The 20,633-nt window shown below is 35.6% G+C and overlaps 1 protein-coding gene across 3 annotated transcripts in view; it reads right to left on the bottom strand.

The window, feature by feature from the left end:
- The window catches only part of MIB1 (MIB E3 ubiquitin protein ligase 1), an 86,376-nt gene that overhangs the window by 45,192 nt on the left and 20,551 nt on the right, over positions 1-20,633 (bottom strand). For all 3 annotated transcript variants that reach the window (XM_066562394.1, XM_066562386.1, XM_066562402.1), the window contains exons 5-12: positions 19,736-19,802; positions 18,736-18,940; positions 17,124-17,307; positions 16,630-16,774; positions 15,365-15,498; positions 14,251-14,358; positions 10,387-10,584; positions 7,839-7,990 (exon numbers count right to left, since the gene is read on the bottom strand). In XM_066562394.1, the coding sequence (XP_066418491.1) occupies positions 7,839-7,990; positions 10,387-10,584; positions 14,251-14,358; positions 15,365-15,498; positions 16,630-16,774; positions 17,124-17,307; positions 18,736-18,940; positions 19,736-19,802 (1,193 nt within the window). The remainder of the gene's footprint in view (positions 1-7,838; positions 7,991-10,386; positions 10,585-14,250; positions 14,359-15,364; positions 15,499-16,629; positions 16,775-17,123; positions 17,308-18,735; positions 18,941-19,735; positions 19,803-20,633) is intronic.

Genomic DNA, 20,633 nt, shown 5'->3' with positions numbered 1-20,633 from the left:
AAATCAGCAAAATACTTTTTTGGTTCATCTGACAGGCAGTCAAGCAACTCTGTGTGTACCTGCTCAGAGCACATACTTCTTTATGTACCCATATGAACATACAATGCTATGGAATGTAAAGAAGTATGTATTTTTGGCAGGCAAGGAACGACCAGTAAGAGGAAACTAAACAGCTGCTGGAAGAAACAGGTTTCCCTCTTGTTTGAATGACATTCATGTGACAAATTGGCTTGCTAAGGGTCAGCTGGTATTGGCAAAATAACTCATACTTGTTAGTAACAAATCACAAAACATTAAATTAAGTGACTATAAAAGTGGGTAGGAAGAATTGTTAACAGCTGATAAACAGAATATTAGTTGCAAACAGAATTCAAAGCAAGGCTGGAAATGAAACCTTGAAATGCACCAATTAAGACTGCAGCATAGCTGCAAAATTCATCATTACCAGTACTCCTCACTTCATAGATCTTAAACTAAACTTAAAAGCCTAGTTATCAAAATGCATCTCATAAAAACAAGCCGCTGTTATAGCAATCACAGCCTGTTCTGTGTACTTCAGATGGTAGTATTTAAATTTACATCTACCATAGAACATTAAATCCACAGGTTGCAACTGAGACAAGTATTAACAGCTATGAAATTACAGTGTAATCTACAAAAAATGACAGCCAAAATAATTGAGTATAACTTCTGCAATTTAATAAGACTTAAGTTAACATTTTCTCCAAATCAGCACTTCTTATGCTCACTGAGCTCTTCGATACAAAGTGCAGTGTCAGGTTTATGCACAGAAAGTGACAATACAGAGATTTCTAGGCCAGAGTTGCTAGTCAGCGGATTAAAGCTATTGACAGATTCCTAAATGAAAACACAAATGACAACTACAGCCTAAAAGGTAAGTTATCTTAAATACTCTTTTTAAATTAGCTGAATTTATTTTAAATCCAAATTCAAGAAAATTTGCCATAAAAAAAATTTTAAGAACTACATGAGAAATAGTTCCACAATAGTCTCAAGTTCTAAAAGTGATATTAATTAAAATACACTGATGCATAGCCTCCCTAAGTAAAGATACTCAACATCAAATCCAGGAACAAGGGGAAAATGTGAGGAAAGAACTCCCCACTCATCAATTCGGCCATTTCTATTCATGACAGTAGCCTTCTAAAAGCAGTTATTAAATAGGATATGTCCATGATAAATAGGCACATTTGGCCCAGATTAAAGATTCTAACTGTAGCCCTTTGCTTACTAAAATGTCTGTGAGGAAAAAAACTCCAACCAAAACAAACAAGAAAAATAAACAAATGCAACACACGATTTTTAGATGGAGAACTAATTTTTAAATACTCACATAATTCTCAAACAGCTAATAATATCCACAGCCTGATATTTTTAACACCTGAGACTACATATTAATATATATATATATATATGCAAGCAGAAATATTACCTTACCTGCTTAAGAAAGCAAAGTTTCAATACTTTTTTTAAAACTCTTTCTCTTAGGAGCAGATATTTTGACACGAAGGCTACAGTATCTTAACATCTAAATTACAACCTGGTTTAGAGTGGGAAACAAATCAAATTGCAGTAGCTTTTCTGAATAAAGGAAGGCCACTAAACTCAGTCATGCTCACAGAAGCAATTTGGTATAACTAGCAGTTTCACTGAGGGGTTAATTGCTAAGCATTTTCCTCTTTTTCTGATGAGTTCCTGCGCTCAGCACCAATTGATTTAGCTTCTTCTATAAAATGGGACAGATTTTTTTAACAGCTTTGATTTATCCAAGTGGTTTTTGGTAACAATTTATCATACTGTGTTCTCCCTTGTATAACATTGCAATGTTATTCTGACACAAAATGACAGTTCAGAGTGATACAAAAGTTAAAATTATATGTTGACATTGCTTCCTGCTAGTTCATGTTAGCATATCTCTAAGAATACATACCCAGTCACTCTAAAATGTCACATCCATCACTTAGATCAGCTGTTCAATTTTAACTGAGCACACGTTGAACTTTGGGCATCTGCTGACACAGTTGTAACTCAAACATTTCAACTGTGTGACTGACAGGGATAACAGATGCTGACATTATCAAATGCTACACGGCTTTTTTTCCACAGCCGTTTTTTGTCCCGATATGGCCAGTACATGAAACTGTATTGCCATCCAAAAGCGCACTTGAGCAGCTGTATCTGTAAAACAGTTCCTCTATAACTGGTAAAAATAGAAACTCATTTTATAGCCATCTTGATGCTTAAGTCCAAGTGACCTGCTACATTTCTATTAGGATACATAGTGTTGGGGAATATATTTACATAAATCTTCTCACCATCATCAGACTATGCAACAAACACACGTTGGCTATCCTTGACATACTCATTACTAGAGAATGGTTTGAACTAAGGTTGTCCCCTAATTTCCACTGCAGTCAAAGCTCAGAAAGAATTCAGTATGACATAAAAAAAAAGCTATGTGAGCTCGCACAATTTTGTATTAAGGACCTTAGTTGAGAAGAAATCAGATGCAACCCCAGATAAATCTTTAAAAGCTGTGTTTTTCTGGCATTAAACGTTTTTACATATGCTATCAAGGTAAAAAAATTAAATTTATCCTGCTATATTATATAATCATTCCTAAAAAGTTAATACTAACCAGAGATATAGCAATGGAATTGAAAGCACTTGGCATTTATATTTGTGCTAACCAACTACAGCATAAAAGCAGCTGCAAAAGAGAACCTGCCAGAAAATGAATGAGGAGAAGGGGGGGAGGAGGGTGACAAGGAAACTGAAACGTTCTTCCCCAGTAAAATTTAACATAAAGAAGTAAGGGAGCTCTATCTATTTCTGATTGAAACTTTAAGACTACAGTTTCTAACCTATTCTAAAACTTGATTACACTAGACAGGAGAAAGTTTAAACTGTAACTATGATTTGATTTAAGACTCATCCAAATATCTTCAAGGAAATACTCAAGGACAGAACAAATCGGTACAGGCCTTTCTGGTATACAGCTTTTAATTATACCATCTCCAAATTAGGAAAGAGTTAAAAATTTGCATTGACAAGAAACAAATTGTGTAACACAGAAGAAAGCCGCGTGTTCTTTGTGCACTGCTCATGTGCTTTAAAATGTGTTAGTGAATTATAAGCTTCCTGCACTCCAATGCTTTGCTAAAGCTGGTAAAATGGAACCAAATCACCTCTTCAATGGATTTGGTCCCCTTCAACCAGCTGTAGCTATGCATTGATCACTACAGGATTTCTGAGGCTGTTAAAACTGGACACGAAACCTGCTCAGAGCAATTATGTAGTCCTCTCTTCAGTGCAGCTCAACTTCTAGGCAGCCTGAAGATGGAAGGTAACCAGGAGTGTAGCAAATTCTGTGTTCCAAAATTTCAAGTTTGTATTTGTAAATAAATTGCTACTGGTGTTTAACATTTTGTCCATACGCAGTAAAAACCATCTCTTACAATATTTATAAAGAAGATAGGTAAGCAGTGAAATAAACACTTCCCAATGATTTATTGTCTCTTGTATTCTTCCTCAAGTCTGGTGCCCTTTCTAGCAGAACTTACCAAAAAAACCCAAAACCAAAAAAGAAACAATCATGAACAGTACTGGCAGGGCAGGTTTACTTTCTGGGCATCCCTCTCCCCTTTTTTATGTTGTACAAGGAAGGAAACTCCCCAGGGCAGGAACTGTACTTGCCATTTCTATCTGTCAGGCACATTATTTACTACTTAAAGATAATAAATTTGTTACTGACCTCAACAACTACAGGCTAATCTGCCACCTAATAATAGGTCTGCTCATGGAGATTATACTCTTCCTCCAAACCAACTTGAACAAAAGTATTCTTCCAAAGCATTTTCTGACATAATACTTTAATAAGAGGTTTTAAAAACAGACTCTCTTTGCACTTAGCTTCAACTGAGCTTAACCTACATTTACTGTCAGAACTGCAAATACAAAAGCAAAAAACCACTTTGACTGGTTTAGAAAATAATTGTACCACTCTCATTTCCTCAGAACTTGTCTCTCTGAGACCTCCATGACAACACAGCCCGTGAGTCCTGCAGACACTTCCTGAAGACACTCATTAACACTACGTAGAAGTGAGAAACCCCACCTCTCAATTAAATTGCTACAGTTAGAAATCTCACTGCCAACCCCTTCAAACCATCTGCAAATCTAAAAAAAAAATTGAGATCTCCTAAATAATAAGAAAACCATGGGGAAAAATTACAATTCTATTTTAAACCACAATCTCCTGCTTGCCAGTTTAGGAACATAAAGATGACATACTTCTTGCTATTGGAGAGCAATACCTAAAATCTGTATCTTACTCCAGGACTTGAATTTTTTGATTTAAAGTCCGGCAGAATTTATTGCTCTGAAGAATTAATCATACACGTGTGTGAAGTCAGGTCAGCTCCAAGAGCAGCCTCTATTTAAGATGCTAGCTGCAGAGTGGATAAAGCTCTCTTCACAAGACACAATGCAAATCTAAAACTAACTGGGGCAACGGATATAAAATACGCCTACACTTCACAGTCATGTCTTCAGCTCAAAATCTGAAGTCACAGGTATGTGAATAGATCAAACATAAGCAAGAGATGATAACGTGGCAAAAATAACCAATCTGTACAGTATTTTCAAATTTTACTCTCCTTTTTTCTGTCTGAAAAAAATCTCATTAACACTGAAGAGGCAAAGTCTGCCAAGCTTTGAGGCTCACAGTACTTTGAAAAAAGTCCAAAATAAATGCACTTTTAATATGACTGACTCAGTTAAAAATTACGAACAAGAAATCATGTATTAAATAAAGTTTAACTTTCCTATACTTGATTTAAAATTTCTTTTTAGCTCTATTTCCCATGCACAAGTTTAAAGCTACCTGCAGTATAAACTAACATTCAATCTACATTTCAATATTATACATCAGCACAAAAACCAAAAGTTGTTTCTGTACCAATTCACAAGGTACAAAGACAAGCAAAACATGAAAAGGAGATATATTCTACTAAGAATAGGATGCTCTCAGAAACACACTGTACCTTGACTTGTGGAAAACACAGCCAAACTGCCATGGAAGATAAAGTGCTGAGACAATCTCAGCAGTATTTGACATAAATCACTATCTTTCTTATATTATTTATCCAATATTCAAACATTTAAAATAGAATGTATTTGTTTTCATATGAAAAATTAAAAACTTTGGAATGTTCTTCTCAGCATAATTTGTAGGGTTTTTCTTGGGACATTTATCTCCTTATTATTTATAAAGGTCAGAACTCAAGAAACAAGAAGTTTTGCTCTAAAAATGAAATTGGTTCCAAATACCTATTTGACATCAACTAGAAAAAATACTACAGAAATCCACCTCCATTTATTGTGATAATCATGCACTTAACACATGCATTTTTTTTATTATCCTTAACAAGGATGGTGCATGTCAACTTCATTAATTCTTGCATATATAGCACATTTTTAATTTTTAGAATTATAGCTATGCACATAAATGCCTACACATATATACACACATATGAATACATGTTTAACTTTTATAAAATAATACAGAAATTACATAATATATCTATATATTTCAATATAAGGAGAATTTAATGCATTGTATTAATATAAGGCACCACATCCCGAAGCCACAAAAACTCCAGTTTAGGTGGAGCAGGGAAGCTTAGATGAGGAAAGATAGGTCTTGAAGTAAGGTTTCAAGCAGAACCTATTACACACTGTGACCCACAGCAGTAACAAGCTAAAGATGAGGGGGTTATTTTTAACAGTGTTTTAAATAGCTTGTGCTTAGTGCATTTAACAGATCAGTAATAGACGTTGCTCTATATCAGATTAGAAAAACAAAGTGGTAAATACAAAAACTTGGGTTTCATTCAGAAACAGCCAAGTGGCAGAACTACAAAATCAGCAATGAAACAAAGGAGTATCACTGAAGTCTTGAGGAATATAAAACTCAACTCCTAGATGAATGAAACTATTATGACAAATTTTTGCCAGGGGGAGAAATCAAAATAGATTTGTTTTGGTTTCATTTTCAATTATTTCTTCCCAGGCTGATGGGTAAAATATCTAATGCTGTGAGCATTAGATATTTTAGATTAAACTACTCCTTCCATGATGGGAGACAAAATTCCTTTTCTGCATGCTTGAGCAGTGCTCAGATGGAACTGCAACCAAAAAAGAATATTAAATATCTGTTTTAGATACTAGTGAAATCCCTTGTATGGAGGGAACCCGCACAGCATTCAAATCACTAATACTGAAAACATTTTCCAATACTTCCAATGAAAACTTTTGTAAAGGAGGAAGGATTCTTGTTAAAATTGCACTATACTTCACATTCTACCAACCATCAAACTGATCCAGTCTGAACTACAACTTGGATCCCCCCATTAAATGAATGGTCACTTCTAAAATATTTACCCACAGAAAAATCTCCAGCACATGCCCATGAAAAACATTTTTTTCCCTACATCTTATCTTGAGATTATGGTCACACAAAGCAACTACCACAAGAGCTAAGGAAAAGCATTGCAGGAAAAAAAAAAAACAAACAAACAAAAAATACCCCACCAGGGTAACTGAGACAGGAAACAGTGCTCCAGGCTAATGCTGTTATATAAGTAGGAAGAATTCACTTTAGAGGAAGAAGTTACCAAATGGGACTTGGAAGAATTGTCTTCTGAATGCCAAAAATAAGCTCCTTTCACATGTTCTCATAAAGACCTTTTATGAGTACTGTAGAAAATGGTAAACATTTATTCGTCCTATCAACACTTCCAGCCACTACTTTTACCTCATGAAATTAATCCATTCCACAAACATAGATAATTAATTATGTTTACTTTTTAACCATCAATCTTGATAGCTGTGTTCTAAGAGACTAACCTAGATTTTAATCCCATATATTAATAATGGGCGGAATTTATACAAACTTACAGCATTATTTCTCCAACTTCTCTCAACTGAAAAACCAAATTTAGTAGTAAACAAGGAAACATGCACATTTCTTCTTTTGTGTAAACTATACTAAATACTTTACCTGAGGATAAAGTATTATTGAAGTCTTGTTGGCATGACAACAAGCTTTGGAAAATACTATTTAGCCACAGTGTAATAAGGAATCAGCAACACAACTTTTCTTTAAAGTTCTATCTATGAAGGATTTTTCAAGACTACCTTAACTGAAAATTGAATGTAGACATATAGAATGCAGTTAGTATAAAACAAGCTATGCTTTAAAATGAATTTTTTCAGTTGAGCTGCTATATAAAAGCTGAAACACAAAATTCCTTCTAGATATACTTCTATGAAAATATAATTAACTGTTTCAAATACTGACAAATATAATCTATTGCAATAATCCTGAGTGCTTTACAACTGTATGGTTTACTTAATAATTATCCACAAATAAGTATTTCTAAAAACCTCAAATTCATTTATCAATTCCAATACTCAAGAAGGGAAACATAGCAGTATTTACAATTTTTATCCTATATCACGATTTCATCTTCAAGATCTTACTAACTTACTTATCAAAACTTTTATTGGCAAAATTTTATAGCCATGACAGGAGATTTCCAGGAATTTGGAGTTATCTGGATAGAAGACTCCTAGCTTCATTCTAGTAAGGGCTTCCAAACATTAGAAAGATAGCTAAGCAACATCAACATTTAAGAAATACAACTACATGCAGATGTAAGGACCTTCTGAAAGAATACCAAAGTTCTACCCTCACCTGTACTTGTTTTCCTTTTACATACAATAAATAATAATCTTTAAAAAGAAATATGTACCTAGGGTTTCCTCTTAGTGCAGCATGATGAAGAGCATTAAACCCATTGTTGTTGGTGATAGTAACATCTGCTCCAGCTTCTAAGAGTACAGCAAGGATATCATCACGCTTTTTACTTATTGCATCATGAAGTGGAGTGTCCCCTTCAGAATCCTAAAACCAGAAACAGTTTACGTCAATTTTTGCATGCATCCACATTAAAAAGATGTTAAAATATCACTAGGAAAACTGACTGCATAAACACAAAACAGCTCTTCCAGACCTGAGTGCTGCTATATTGCAGAGTTCAGAGCAAGCTGCTTCTCATCTTGCTCCAGTTTTGCAAACGCTTCAGTGGGAAGCACCACCCTGAGCTCCACCATTGTACAGACACACTACTGCCAGAACTATGCTTTGTACCCCATAGTGCTGAAGACACTGTGGAAGATAGCGACTTCTCTATGCTGCTCATCCAGATGGAGTTGGATGCCCAAATTACAATTTATAAATAACAGGACAGCAACAAAAACTAATGTGACAGAGGGAAGACAAGACAGGCAAAAGGAGGCATGGAATTTTGAGTAATAAATGCTAAGTTTAGCCAGCAATTAACCATGTAGAAGACAATACCAAAATGACAGTGTGAAATTAAAGCATAAGCAAATCAAAATAAAATGCAGTCCAGGTACAAAAAGTAGGCATATCTGTTGTTTTAACTGAAGCATATAACTTTCCATGAAGCAAAAGCCAATGTCATAAACCAATATTAAGCTTTTAACTTGTTATGGCAAGATTATATTACACAAGGTACATGATAATACTTGACAGCACAATTGAACAAGGAAAGAATTTATACTTGTAGTTTAATGCCTTATTTTTCAAGTATCCCAAATAAGGAAAAAGTACTTGTTACTCCTAGAAGCATTTTGTACATTACTTATTCAAGGATTCAAATGGTTGGACTGAAGAGAAATGCCCTAGACTAACTGCAAGAAAGCATGTAGATTTAAGCTTACTTCCAGCTACATAGGCAAAATCTCCAGATTGATGCTTCCAGTAAAATTCTTGCACCATGTAAGTCTCTTGCCACCAACACTGACTCAACTGCAAGCTAACACAGAAACTGAACATTTTAGCAATACACTAGTACAAAAACAGATCTCTACAGTGAGAATCAAAACCTGCCAAATAAAAAGTGCCAGAATATGGCACTTGAACCAGTGTGAACCAATTTGCCAGAACCAAATCATGTAGCTTTTATTTGGTTCAAATGTTAGTATTTCCTGATCACAAACTAATATATGTTTACAGAGTGAGTGGCCACAGTAGTAGAGTGCTGGCCAGTTAAATTCCAGTCATGCCTCAGTCTTACTCCCCTGTGTTTTCATTGACAAAATCAATCACCTACTCACATTTGCACATCGCAGTTCCTCAGCACACATGCTGAATCTGAAAGTTCATTTTTTTCAATAGCCAATTATATTTTCCAGATGCAGCATCCTTGCACCATTCCACTGACTTTTTCAACTGAAACAAAATTCTGTAATTTAGACTCGGGTAAATCCACTTAGGCTACCCATAGTTCCTATGTGACTTACAATCACCCTTCACTGGTCTCAGCACATGAGACTCCTTACTATATCTACTGTTCAACAAATACTAAACAGGATCTGGATGGATATAACAGCTCAATCTCAACAAGATCAAGACAGTACCTTAAGAGTCATATAGAAGGAGATAAATAAACAATCACTATGCTCATTAATTTCAAAAAAGTTTTTGCTCTTCTTTTATGTGGATATACAGCGCCAAAAAAACTGATTATTGACACGGCAAAGCAAGGAGGCAATGTCTTGTTACTGCATATCTTGATTTGCTCAGGCCACTACAGCTTTTTCTGATGCCAATCTCTTCAAACTTACCCATTCTCATTTATTTTACTAATGCAGCTCATGCAGCTGCATTCAGCAGTGGAATACCTGCTTATCTGATTTCCACTCTACCTTCTAAACAGGACATTGCACTTATGCTACTGCTTCCATCACCTTCATTACAGATGAAATTCCCTATGAAATTATGGTACTTGAGATCCTACACAAGTGCTTTCTAGATAAAAAGCTGAATATTTGAAAGTGAATCAGACTAAAGAGTTCTATAAATGATAAGTCTATTTTGGGGAAAAAATAAAAGGTTTCTTTTAACAAAACATTCCACAGTCTTGTTGGCCTGCTAAACTGTAGCTTGCAGAAGGAACACAGAGTTGTGGGTTCGATACAGGAGTAATTAATCAGGAAGGAAAGTTAACAATTAGAAATAACTACAGACTGTGAAAATACCAATTAGCATCAACTATAGAATAAACCAGGTGTCAATCTAGCTGTCAAGAAAACAAACAGACTGAACAGCATTTTTGTTACAGTTGATCACATGGTGGGGTAAAGGCTGAGACAGAGAACTTTACCATCTCTGTTCCTTTCAATCCCATTTACCATAATTTTTCTATCACCTACATGCAGCAAATCACACAATTCAGTAGCTGAAAAGTGACTCTCCATTAAAATTTACTTTACCTGGAGACTGGGGTGGCAGCCAAAGTCCAGTAAAGTCTTGACAACTTGCAGATGACCTTTGTTGACAGCAATATGGAGTGGAGTCTGCCTGCGCTTATTGCGAGCATTGAGATCTGCGCTGCCGCGGTGCAAAACCTCAATCACAGCACCCTCGTCACCAAAGGCTGCATGATGGACAGCCCTGTCTCCATCCTTGTCCTGAAGTGGAAACAATTTGATGTAATAAGAAAAATGAGACTACCATGACATCGTTAAAATACCCAATTAAATAATTGCTCGAACTGCAGCAATAGAGGATGAAGAATCACTTAATATATAAACAAACATGCTCTAAAACATACGATAATCCACAGCATATATAACTATTGCCCTGAATCTTTGTGTGGTTTGTTCATCAAACTCAAATGGCTTCATTTGGGCTCCTACTACAAAACAACAACTGTCAAGAAAATATCCAAAACAAAAGAACCAAAACCCCCACAGATGAAATCCAATGCCCAAACAGTATTACACTTAATATCCCAGGGCAGTTCTTCCTGTAACTTGGGAAGTGTTACGGATTCCAAACCATATTGCAAGACATGAGTATTTTCTTGTTCATATAATTAGGTTAGTATTTATTAGGATTTATTATGTGTCTTGGTTTTGACTTAATAAACCTTTTCCAAAGGAAATTTGTGTCTGATGCTGACATTAACTAGAAGTTCTGATTCTGTGCTGATGATTCACAGCATTAAAACTCTGATTCAGTTTGTTTCAGTTTCACACAAATTGAGAATTAAAATGTGAAAGTCAAATTTGTCAGTTTAGGCTATTTTAACATTCACAGATATTGACTGTACAACATGAAACATTTTAAAATATCAATCAAGTGATTTCAGCATTAATGACAGGATACAAAAGATAGAAGTAAAATGGAAGTTTACAGGATGAAATAACTTCCATAAGCTAGTTTCTAGCTGGGTATTTCTGCACAGTTTAATGTAACCATGCATGCGTAGGATTCAATTTTGAAAACAGAGAAACAATGAAAATTGTAAAATAAAATCATGACTGATCAAGGGCTCACTGCCTCTCCTGAGTGAGCTCAGGTTTCTCACCAATTTGCTTCTTCAGCAACATCTTTCTAAGTATTTTTTATTATATATCGCCATTTCTAAAATGTTTTAAACCTATGCAAAAATTAATAGCACAAAACGTATTTGCGCAATGAGACTAGTTACAGCATTTAAAATGGTGGAAGAAGACTTATCTCCTAATTATCAAATGTATCTTTTTGAAAATATGGATATGGTTTTTAAGATAGTCAGGGCAATACATAGCAGCTTCAACAGCTTTTTGAAAAGACACTTTTAATCCTTCCAAATCAACTCACGCTACCAAATTGCCTTCTCAGATTGCAGGATTCCTTCTCAGGAACCAACAGTCAAAAAAAGCCAAAGCTTGCCCATTTGGAAGGGAAAAGGATCAGAAAGGGGACCTTCCCTATATTTTTCATCTGGTTATAAGGGTCATTATGAGGCACACTTTATCAAGAGTGTGCCAGTAGTCCTAAACTGCTACAAGACTTGTATTTACAGAGCACTTGGTGTCACAGAGGCATGGTAATTTGTCTTTTCATATTTGCAGTCTGAAAAGTACACCAAGATGTTTATGGATGAAACCCCATATAATTATTGAATGTTTTAGTTTTACTATATTTCAATTCTGGAGATACAATCGCCTGATTTTATTAAGTCTTAATGTACAGAATTCCTACTTTAATAAGCAGAGGTCCAGTATCATGCGGGCCTTTTTTTAGCTCAGTATCAAAACAAATAATCTCAGAAACTAAATCCTACCCAATAGCAATAATTCATCTAGAAAAAGCTAGCAGCTAGTAAATCATCTGTCCTTAAGACTTATATTTACATTTAGATATAAATCTAAATATTAAAAGCACTACATTTCTATACATGCCAACAGTATAATACAATACTGTTCATATAATAACTGACAACCATTAATGCCTTCAGCCTAGAAGGTTACATATTCTTACTATGCAATATCTACATCAGGGTTTTTGAGCTATGCCAGTAACCAACCGTTCTCTGACTAAAGAGAGGCCACAGAGGCCACTTGTAGTCTACATTAAGACATCAGAGAAAAACAGAGGAGAAAACAATGAGGATATTTCCAGAAAATGTAATCATGAACGGATATACTCAGAAGTAATGATTTTAAGTGTAAAAATATCCAACTTAGCTATAAAGCAAGGAAAGTAAGGATTTTTATCCATTGCTTCCATGCCTCAGACCACAACAGTGAAGTGAATGGATGACATTTTTGCTCTCTGCTTAATGGGATGGCTCTGCTGACCTTTGCATTTCATAAACAATTATGTTTATAAACATTATATATACATATAAAATACTGGTAAAAGAGCTTACATTTTTAAAGTTTGAAAGATATAACTACAAATCTAATAGTATTATGAAAATTATTACTATTATAATAACCAAGGCAATTACATAATCAAGTGGGAAAACCATCCTTACTTCAGCAACACAGTTATGTGAAGACGGCTTTAAAAGTCAAGTAAAATCCCTGACAATTTTTTATGCTAGTGTAATGGTGCTTCTGTAGCCTGAGCAAACATGAAACTCTTCACAATTCTAGTGCTAGCAGATTACCAGGTGGACTGTCTTCAAACTGCTTAAGCAGTGCTTCTACCCATCTCTTTAACATTTCTAACCCTCCCTTCAGTCCACCACTTGATTAACATGGCAGCTCTGAACAGGACAGTACAGACAAAAAGCAGTGTAGCCTAATTTCACCAGTATTTGCTTTGTACTGCAGTGAAATCACTACTTCTATCGTGAAGTTATTTCACAGAAGTCAGACCACAGCAAGTATGTATTGCATCAATTTAAGCCAGCATGAAAGCTTTATAAATTAATGGTATGTCTGTAAAAATAAAATAATTTTAATTCCAAGAATTACATTGCCTCATTAATGTCTTCATATTCTTTTACTTCTGTATATCAAACACAATATAATGCTAGATGCTCAAGCATGTGAAGTTATTTTTCTGTTATGCAAACAACAACCGGGTGCACAATTAATTTCTCAGCATCCCACTAGTCTTCAGTTTTTATTATTAATAAATCAAATTTGACAGATCCTTCTTGTGCCTCTTGCCTTGTGCAAAACAAGAAACGGTTACAATATCAGAGTGCATTCTGTGCAAATAATTGAGTAAAAATCAATTCAAAATGCAAGCATCACAGTATGGTGATAGATAATTCTCACAAACAATTATTCTAAAAAACCTAAACAAGAGGTTTAAACCGAAACTTCCATTTTTAGTGAGGTTTAAAAAAAGGCACTGAAAAACTGGTCACAGAGCTGGCAGTTTCTACCCAAAGATACTGCTATTACCTTCTGCTTAAACTTGTTTTAGTTAAGAATTGAAAGATTTCTCCTAACTGAACTTTGTGTATATAAGAAGCATGGCAAGCATCTGAAGTTGGAGATGCAGCATCTATAAACATCTTTTTCCCCTCAATGCCACAGGCAGAGTTCCCATTGCATTCTACCGTTGAAATGAAACCAAAGGAAAGAAAGAAGGGGCATCATCACATGCTGGCTTACATAGCTCTATCATGTTAGTTGTTATATTTCATTTAATAAGAAGTGGTAAAGAATTAGATATTGACCCTTTATAATACTGTTAGTAGGAGTCTCATTTAGTAGGAGTCACAATCACAGTTATAAAAGCAGTTTTTCACTCTGGCATTTAAAAAGAAGGCAAGTTGAGTACAATTGTTATGCATGTAACAAAGTTTAGGACACATAAAGCATATTTTGAAATTTTTAGGTTACCTCTGCTTCTACATCCACGTTCTGTTTCAGAAGCAACTTCAAAATGTCGACATGGCCGTTCTGGCTTGCAGCTTGCATAGCTGTGTGTCCAGCACATTGCCCATTCACCTGGAATGCCAACACTTGCAGGTAAGTTTCAAGACACACACACTCACCTATGAGGCTGTTTAGCAGTAGAAAACTTAAAGCAACAGCACACATAACATTGAATCAAATTACAATTTTAAGATGCCTTTTTAGCATATATAGATCACCTAGGGCTTCTCTATTTCATTTCTCTATTAGCTAGACTGAAGGAAAGAGGAAGAAATGGATTTAAAACAAACATTAATGATACTTGAATTAAAAACATTCATCTTTGGGTGACTCCTGTAAAGGCAAGATTTTTGAGAACAAGTCTCAGATTTATACCTGTCCTCTGCTCTATGGTACAACTTCCTTGCCAAATTTATGGCAACAACAGGAGAGAGTCTGAACAGAAAGCCATGTTTTCTCAAATCTTAAGTTAAAAATCAGTGCTCAGAACCAAAGAAGTCAGACTCTTATGTGCAAGCATTACTACAACTGTAGTGAGAAGGACTGTAACTTTAAAATATGTTCTATAAATGGAATCCTATAATTACTAAGCATTTTCTTTTACACTTTTCAGTATTAGACAAGTTGGTAAAAGAAATCTGACAGAGAACAGATTAGATGATCTACCTTGTGAGTTTTAATAAAACAAAACAAACTCACAACAACAGCAAAAATATCTTGAAAAATCTACCCTCCTTCCTTCTACGCCCCTTGAAAAAAGAAGAATTTGAATATCCTTCAGTAATTGTGAACGTTTGGTTCTCTGCACCAACCCTGGCAGTCAGAGGCTGAAAAGTATCTTAATTTATGGCAGACAAAAGACTACAAAATCTGTCCAGCAAGAAAGTCTGTACAGCTCTGTGTTCACACAGCCCACACACATTTCACAGGACAACAAATGGGAGAAGAGATACTGGAACTAGCTGTATTACTTCTAAGAAGACACATTACCTACTGGCAAGGAGTATTCACAACAGCTGCCCTTCCTTTAGTAACTAGAGGCCCCCCAAAAGAGATATTCCCAAAACAGAACACTCACATCTACGTCTGGCCTCTTTAGCAAGTCTTCCACTTTAGCAACGTCTCCATTGGCAGCAGCTTTAACCAATTCTTCATTGAGATCTCCAGACTCTTGGGTTTCAAATAATTTTTTCAATAGCTGGGACAATCTCTCTGTAATTGTTAACCAAAGGGCAACTAAGATTACAATTCTAATTACACAAGAACAGAAAAAAACCCCAGCTACATTTGTTTTGTTTCTAAGGCCATGTACATAGTAATACACAGACTATCATAAAATAGCAGCTGTAAAATGACTGAGTTTGAAATAAGAGCTGCACCCTAGTACCCTTTAGACAGTGAAGACTGCCACATTAGACACTTCAAAACAAAGATTATTAAACCATAAACAGCTTTTCTTCTGCAAAATACAAAAGGGTAGGACAAGGTAAACATGATCTTATGTATTGCTATTACAAACTTTCTAACATCAGGTATAGCCTGTCTTCTGTGATTTGAAACACTAAGTTGTATTACTCTTCTAGATAGTTTTATGGCCACTGCACTCGGTTCTTTATTGAGAAAACTCACAACATCTATGCCTCCTTAGGAAAAAATCTAGAAAACTATGTAGAAAGTTTTTTTGGCATTAAAACAAATATGTGAAGAGGAAAGAATAACTAGCTATGACTAAAAAAAGGAAAAATTCTAGTTTCAATTGAAAAGTGCCAACAGAACACAAAACACGCTGGACAGTTTTTCTGCCTTGTTATTATATGAATGACAGCATGTTCAACAAAACTGAAGTGTGATTACATAGACACCAAAAAATCCCACTGTAATTAGTCACAGGATGTCTGACTAAATTTTAAGACAGAAATTTCAAAGAAATAAATATTGTGAGTCATAATAAATAACCACTTGCAACAGATCCCTTGCCTGTGCCTGCTATCTTAAACCACCTATTAAACAAGGAGGCTGCTTGTTACTGCCAGTGACACTCTCTGCATGCCTCAGTCCCTATTTCAATCTGATGTCTCTTCCAACTATTTTGAAGTCTTTAGAGTGGACTTCCAAAGACACACCTGCACTGTGACCAAACAGAAGCACCTGATCAATATAACAACATCTCCGTATTAACTGCAAGCTTTTTTCCTATCTTTCTCACATAAAACTTCAATTACTCAAACTCCAAGGCTATTATTAACCTTGCATACAGTGTATTAATACCTATGAACAATTTTTTAATTAACACAATTACTTGCCATACATATGGCAATATTACTAGTTATTCTTCAAACTTACCACCAGATGCATTACTTATAGCAGATCCTGCTGATGCCACCTTCGAGACAGCTGCTGGATTATAGGTCCAAGATGTCCCACAAACTTCTACCTTTAAGTCACTGTCTGAATAAATCTGCTGGACCCGACCAACTTTACCTAAAGTCTGAATTAAAGAAAACATCAAATGTAAGTGAAACATTTAGATACCTAAATATTTTATTTTTAATATTATATAAATTTTATGAAATCCATTGTTTAACAGTACAATCACTACTACTTTAATATAGGTTTCATTAGGTAAGCAGATTGCTGCACCTGATCAAGTATTACACTGAGTTTGACAAAAACTTAAAAGAAAATCCCTTTTAGACTGCTGCAGCCTCCAGGTACATTACCAATACTGTACAGGTACAATACAATAACACAAGTACATACCAATAATGTACAGGCACATTACTAGAAATACTGCACAAGCCTGATCATTCTGTGAATGCAAACACACAGCTACTCACTGGAAGCATTGCCTCGGCCCACTCTCCGTGACCTCTCTGGAGAAGCTTGATTCGCTCCAGGTCGTAACACACTTGCACAAGGTCTCCCACTTGGAATTGAGAGGTTCCTCCTTCTGCACCTTGAGCAGCATCTCCACTTCGGACAACATTGGCCTTGGTGAGAACAGCTGGATTAAATGTCCACCTAAACAAATAAACATTTAAAGAAGATCTTAAATACACAAAGCGAAACATATGTTTGTGAATTTTCTGCTTGTATGCCTGCAAACTTTTTGTGACTGGATACTATAGATACTATATTTGCCGTTATCCATTTTTTGTCCATAAACTTGCCTCATTAATTCATTAATTGTGGCTCATTAATTAATTTCAAGGATAAGCTTCAGAAATATACATTTGTAAAGGCAATTAAGAAAATATCCTGCCTATGGGAAAGCAAGCTGACAGCAATGTAGAAGTCCTGAAAGTAGCTATACTGTTACTTTATTTTTACAGGGATAGGAAATAACTGGTTGAAAAGCAGCAGATCCAAGTTGTCTCACAAGGACTGAAGTGTCAGGAAACAACATAAGAAGAACACAGAATTTTGGCCCTTCCGCCCAGGTCAAAAGATGCAACATTAAGTTATAACAATACTTTTCAATTAAATGAATGTCCCAGATATACCTCAATTTTCGATCAAACTATCCTATTGGTAGTTAAAATTGTACTGATTTAGAGGCATTACACTGTTTCATCAGGGAGGAGACCACAAGACAGAGTAGCTCCTGTCACTGACTCTGCTGACATGACTGCCAGAAGAAAAGCCACTTGCATCTGTTTAGCTGGGAAAACAGCTTTGCTCTGCATTACTTTGCAATATTAGCAAACAGTATCCTGAATGAACAGTACACTGTTAATTCTTTCTGAACAGACCCAACAGGTCAAACTCCATATACAACTGAAATGATATTCCATTCACCTGCTACTTTTTAAAGAGAAGCCCAATACTTGAGAGCAAGAGAACAGAAAACCATGTGGCCATATTAGATTCAAACCCCGCTGTACAGCTGGGTTTGAGTCTTATTAACATGGATGCAGCTAAGCAAAATTCAAACCTAAATTGCTTGCAGGGAGTAGTTTTGACTTCCCCAATACCTCCTATTCTTGGTCTGTATTTACATAAACCAATATTTCTTTGAATAATAAAAGGCTAGATATGGACCATGCCAAAGTGACTCTAGTTTAGACAAGATCCACCCTGAAGTTTGTCACCTGTCCTCTTAAACTACTTTCCTGAAAACCCACAATGAGTTGCTATTACCTTGCCTCTTGAAACCATGGGATAGATAGTTTTTAATTAAAAAGGAAGCTACTGCTTAGAACACTGCATTTTGCAAATAAGATAGTCTAGAATGTAATTTCTTATTTTGAACATAAATTTTCACAAGTGAGAGGCACAACAAAATTCCTTTTCCCACTAAAGCATCCTCAAAGTGAAGTCCTCATTACACATCTAGAAGGAAATCTTAACAGACACAAAAGGAGAAGAGAAAGTTTCTGGCACCAAGTAATCTCAATCACTGAAGGCAAGGGAAGTTTGAGAAGCAATGATGAAGGCTGTAGAACAAACCTGTTGCCACTTGGATATTGTACTACAATGTCATGGTCCTCATCGATGCCACAAACCGTTCCAGTTGTTGTTAAAGTTTCAAACATGCCATCAGTCCATCCTCCATGACCATGCTGCAAAGACTGCACAATTTCCAAGTCAAGGTCAATGTTTACAAGGTCACCTATTTGCAGCCCACCAGGGTTTCTGTTACCATTTTGCTCACCTGAAAGGGAGTAAGAAAAAAAAAGTTTACATCAGCATACTAAATTTCCAAGCAATTTAAAGAGGAGAAGTTAATTTCTGAGACTCACAGAATTGTTAAGTTTGGAAAAAATCTTTGAGATTTTCAAGTCCAACCACCAACCAAGCACCACCACCATGTTCACTATTGAACCCTGTTCCAAGTACCCTATCAACATGTTTTCCACACTTCCAGAGATGGTGACTCCACACCAATGTCTCTGCAACCATAAGTGGCCAAGAGGTAAAATAAACTTTGGAACCTCTGGCAACAGAACGGTGTGTTTCTTGTTGAGTTTTCAAGGCAAATAGCAGTGACACTGGCAAATGCTAAATACCTGTGACAAGTTCCACTATGGACTCTAAATGGGATCTTAAGAGCTATCATATGGTGTTAGACATCTGGACACATAAAAGCTCTGGTGTCAATAAAACAACAGTGCTTTTGTGGAAGGACTTAGATTTATTACATCTCTTAGTATTTAAGCCAGTTCTGTAAGAATGAACAGCTATGTTTGGCTTTTTAGAAATACACTGCACAGGACACACAACACAATTTATAACTTAATGAACACTTAAAAGCTCCCTTGCCATCCCCTTGGCACACTGATACCAAATACTATTTAGAAAAGCATGACAATTTATCATTAGTACATAGAAATGTTACTATTTACACTTCACTAGTAAGGACAGTACTTTTGGATGACATTTAGAAAAGAAAGGGAAATCCAGAGTGAGTATAATTAATACTAATCAACATAAATTTACTTCAGCTTACCTAACACAGGACAATGGTCTCTGTAGAAAGAGCCTCCTTTTGCATCTTGAACACATTTCAGGTCAGACTACGGAGAGAGATTGAGAAAACTTTAGTCCTCAGTGACCGAGTCTCCAGGTCAGTGAAACTAGAACTGAAATATTTAATTGAGAAAGGCTGAAAATTATGTGTACAAAAAACATGTCCCATGATGCACATAATGTCAAATACTTTCCAATCTATCAGCCTTGACATTCTCAAGACTTTAATAACCTTTAAAAATATAAGAGGCTATAAAGGATGAGAAATTTTTAGTTCAAAGACAGGAATTAACACAAAGCACCTTTGCATTGTTCTATTTAGTTATTTTTCCTTTTAAAAATAATTCTGTGAACACAAGCAAGGAAACATCATTTAATGCCTGCCAGTGCTGCCCACTCTTCCCAACACTTTTTGACAGATCCATGTTTAACTTGGAAGAAAACTTGCCACTCAGACTCTATAAAACGAAAACTTCTTAATTAAGAATATGAGGAAGGGTATTACTTCAAAAAAGCCTACAAAATACTACACTGAGCTAAACATGTTCTTTTTAAAGAGAAAAGTTTTAAAGCTCATCCTTCATAAAACTGTTTCATATTATGAGAAAGAGAAGCTTCAAGTGTGGTAACCAACTCCTACTCATAAAGCCAGCGGATTTTCTATAATTCTCCTTTCCTTTATACGTAATGCTTAATTCCAAATAGCTATCATCTGCCATTGCTCCTTATGAAACAAAGGACATTTTTGTGTGCAAAATAAGTTGGGAAGGAGATCAGAAACTGCAAAATGTGTCAGAATATTCTATGGCATGGGGGAGGAAGTAGGGGACAGGTGGTGGTAATGATATAATTAACCACAACTAAACATACTTGAACAA

Source organism: Molothrus aeneus, chromosome 1 (genome assembly GCF_037042795.1).
Source record: "Molothrus aeneus isolate 106 chromosome 1, BPBGC_Maene_1.0, whole genome shotgun sequence".
NCBI classification, from domain to species: domain Eukaryota; kingdom Metazoa; phylum Chordata; class Aves; order Passeriformes; family Icteridae; genus Molothrus; species Molothrus aeneus.
This window is presented reverse-complemented; position numbering and strand designations above follow the sequence as displayed.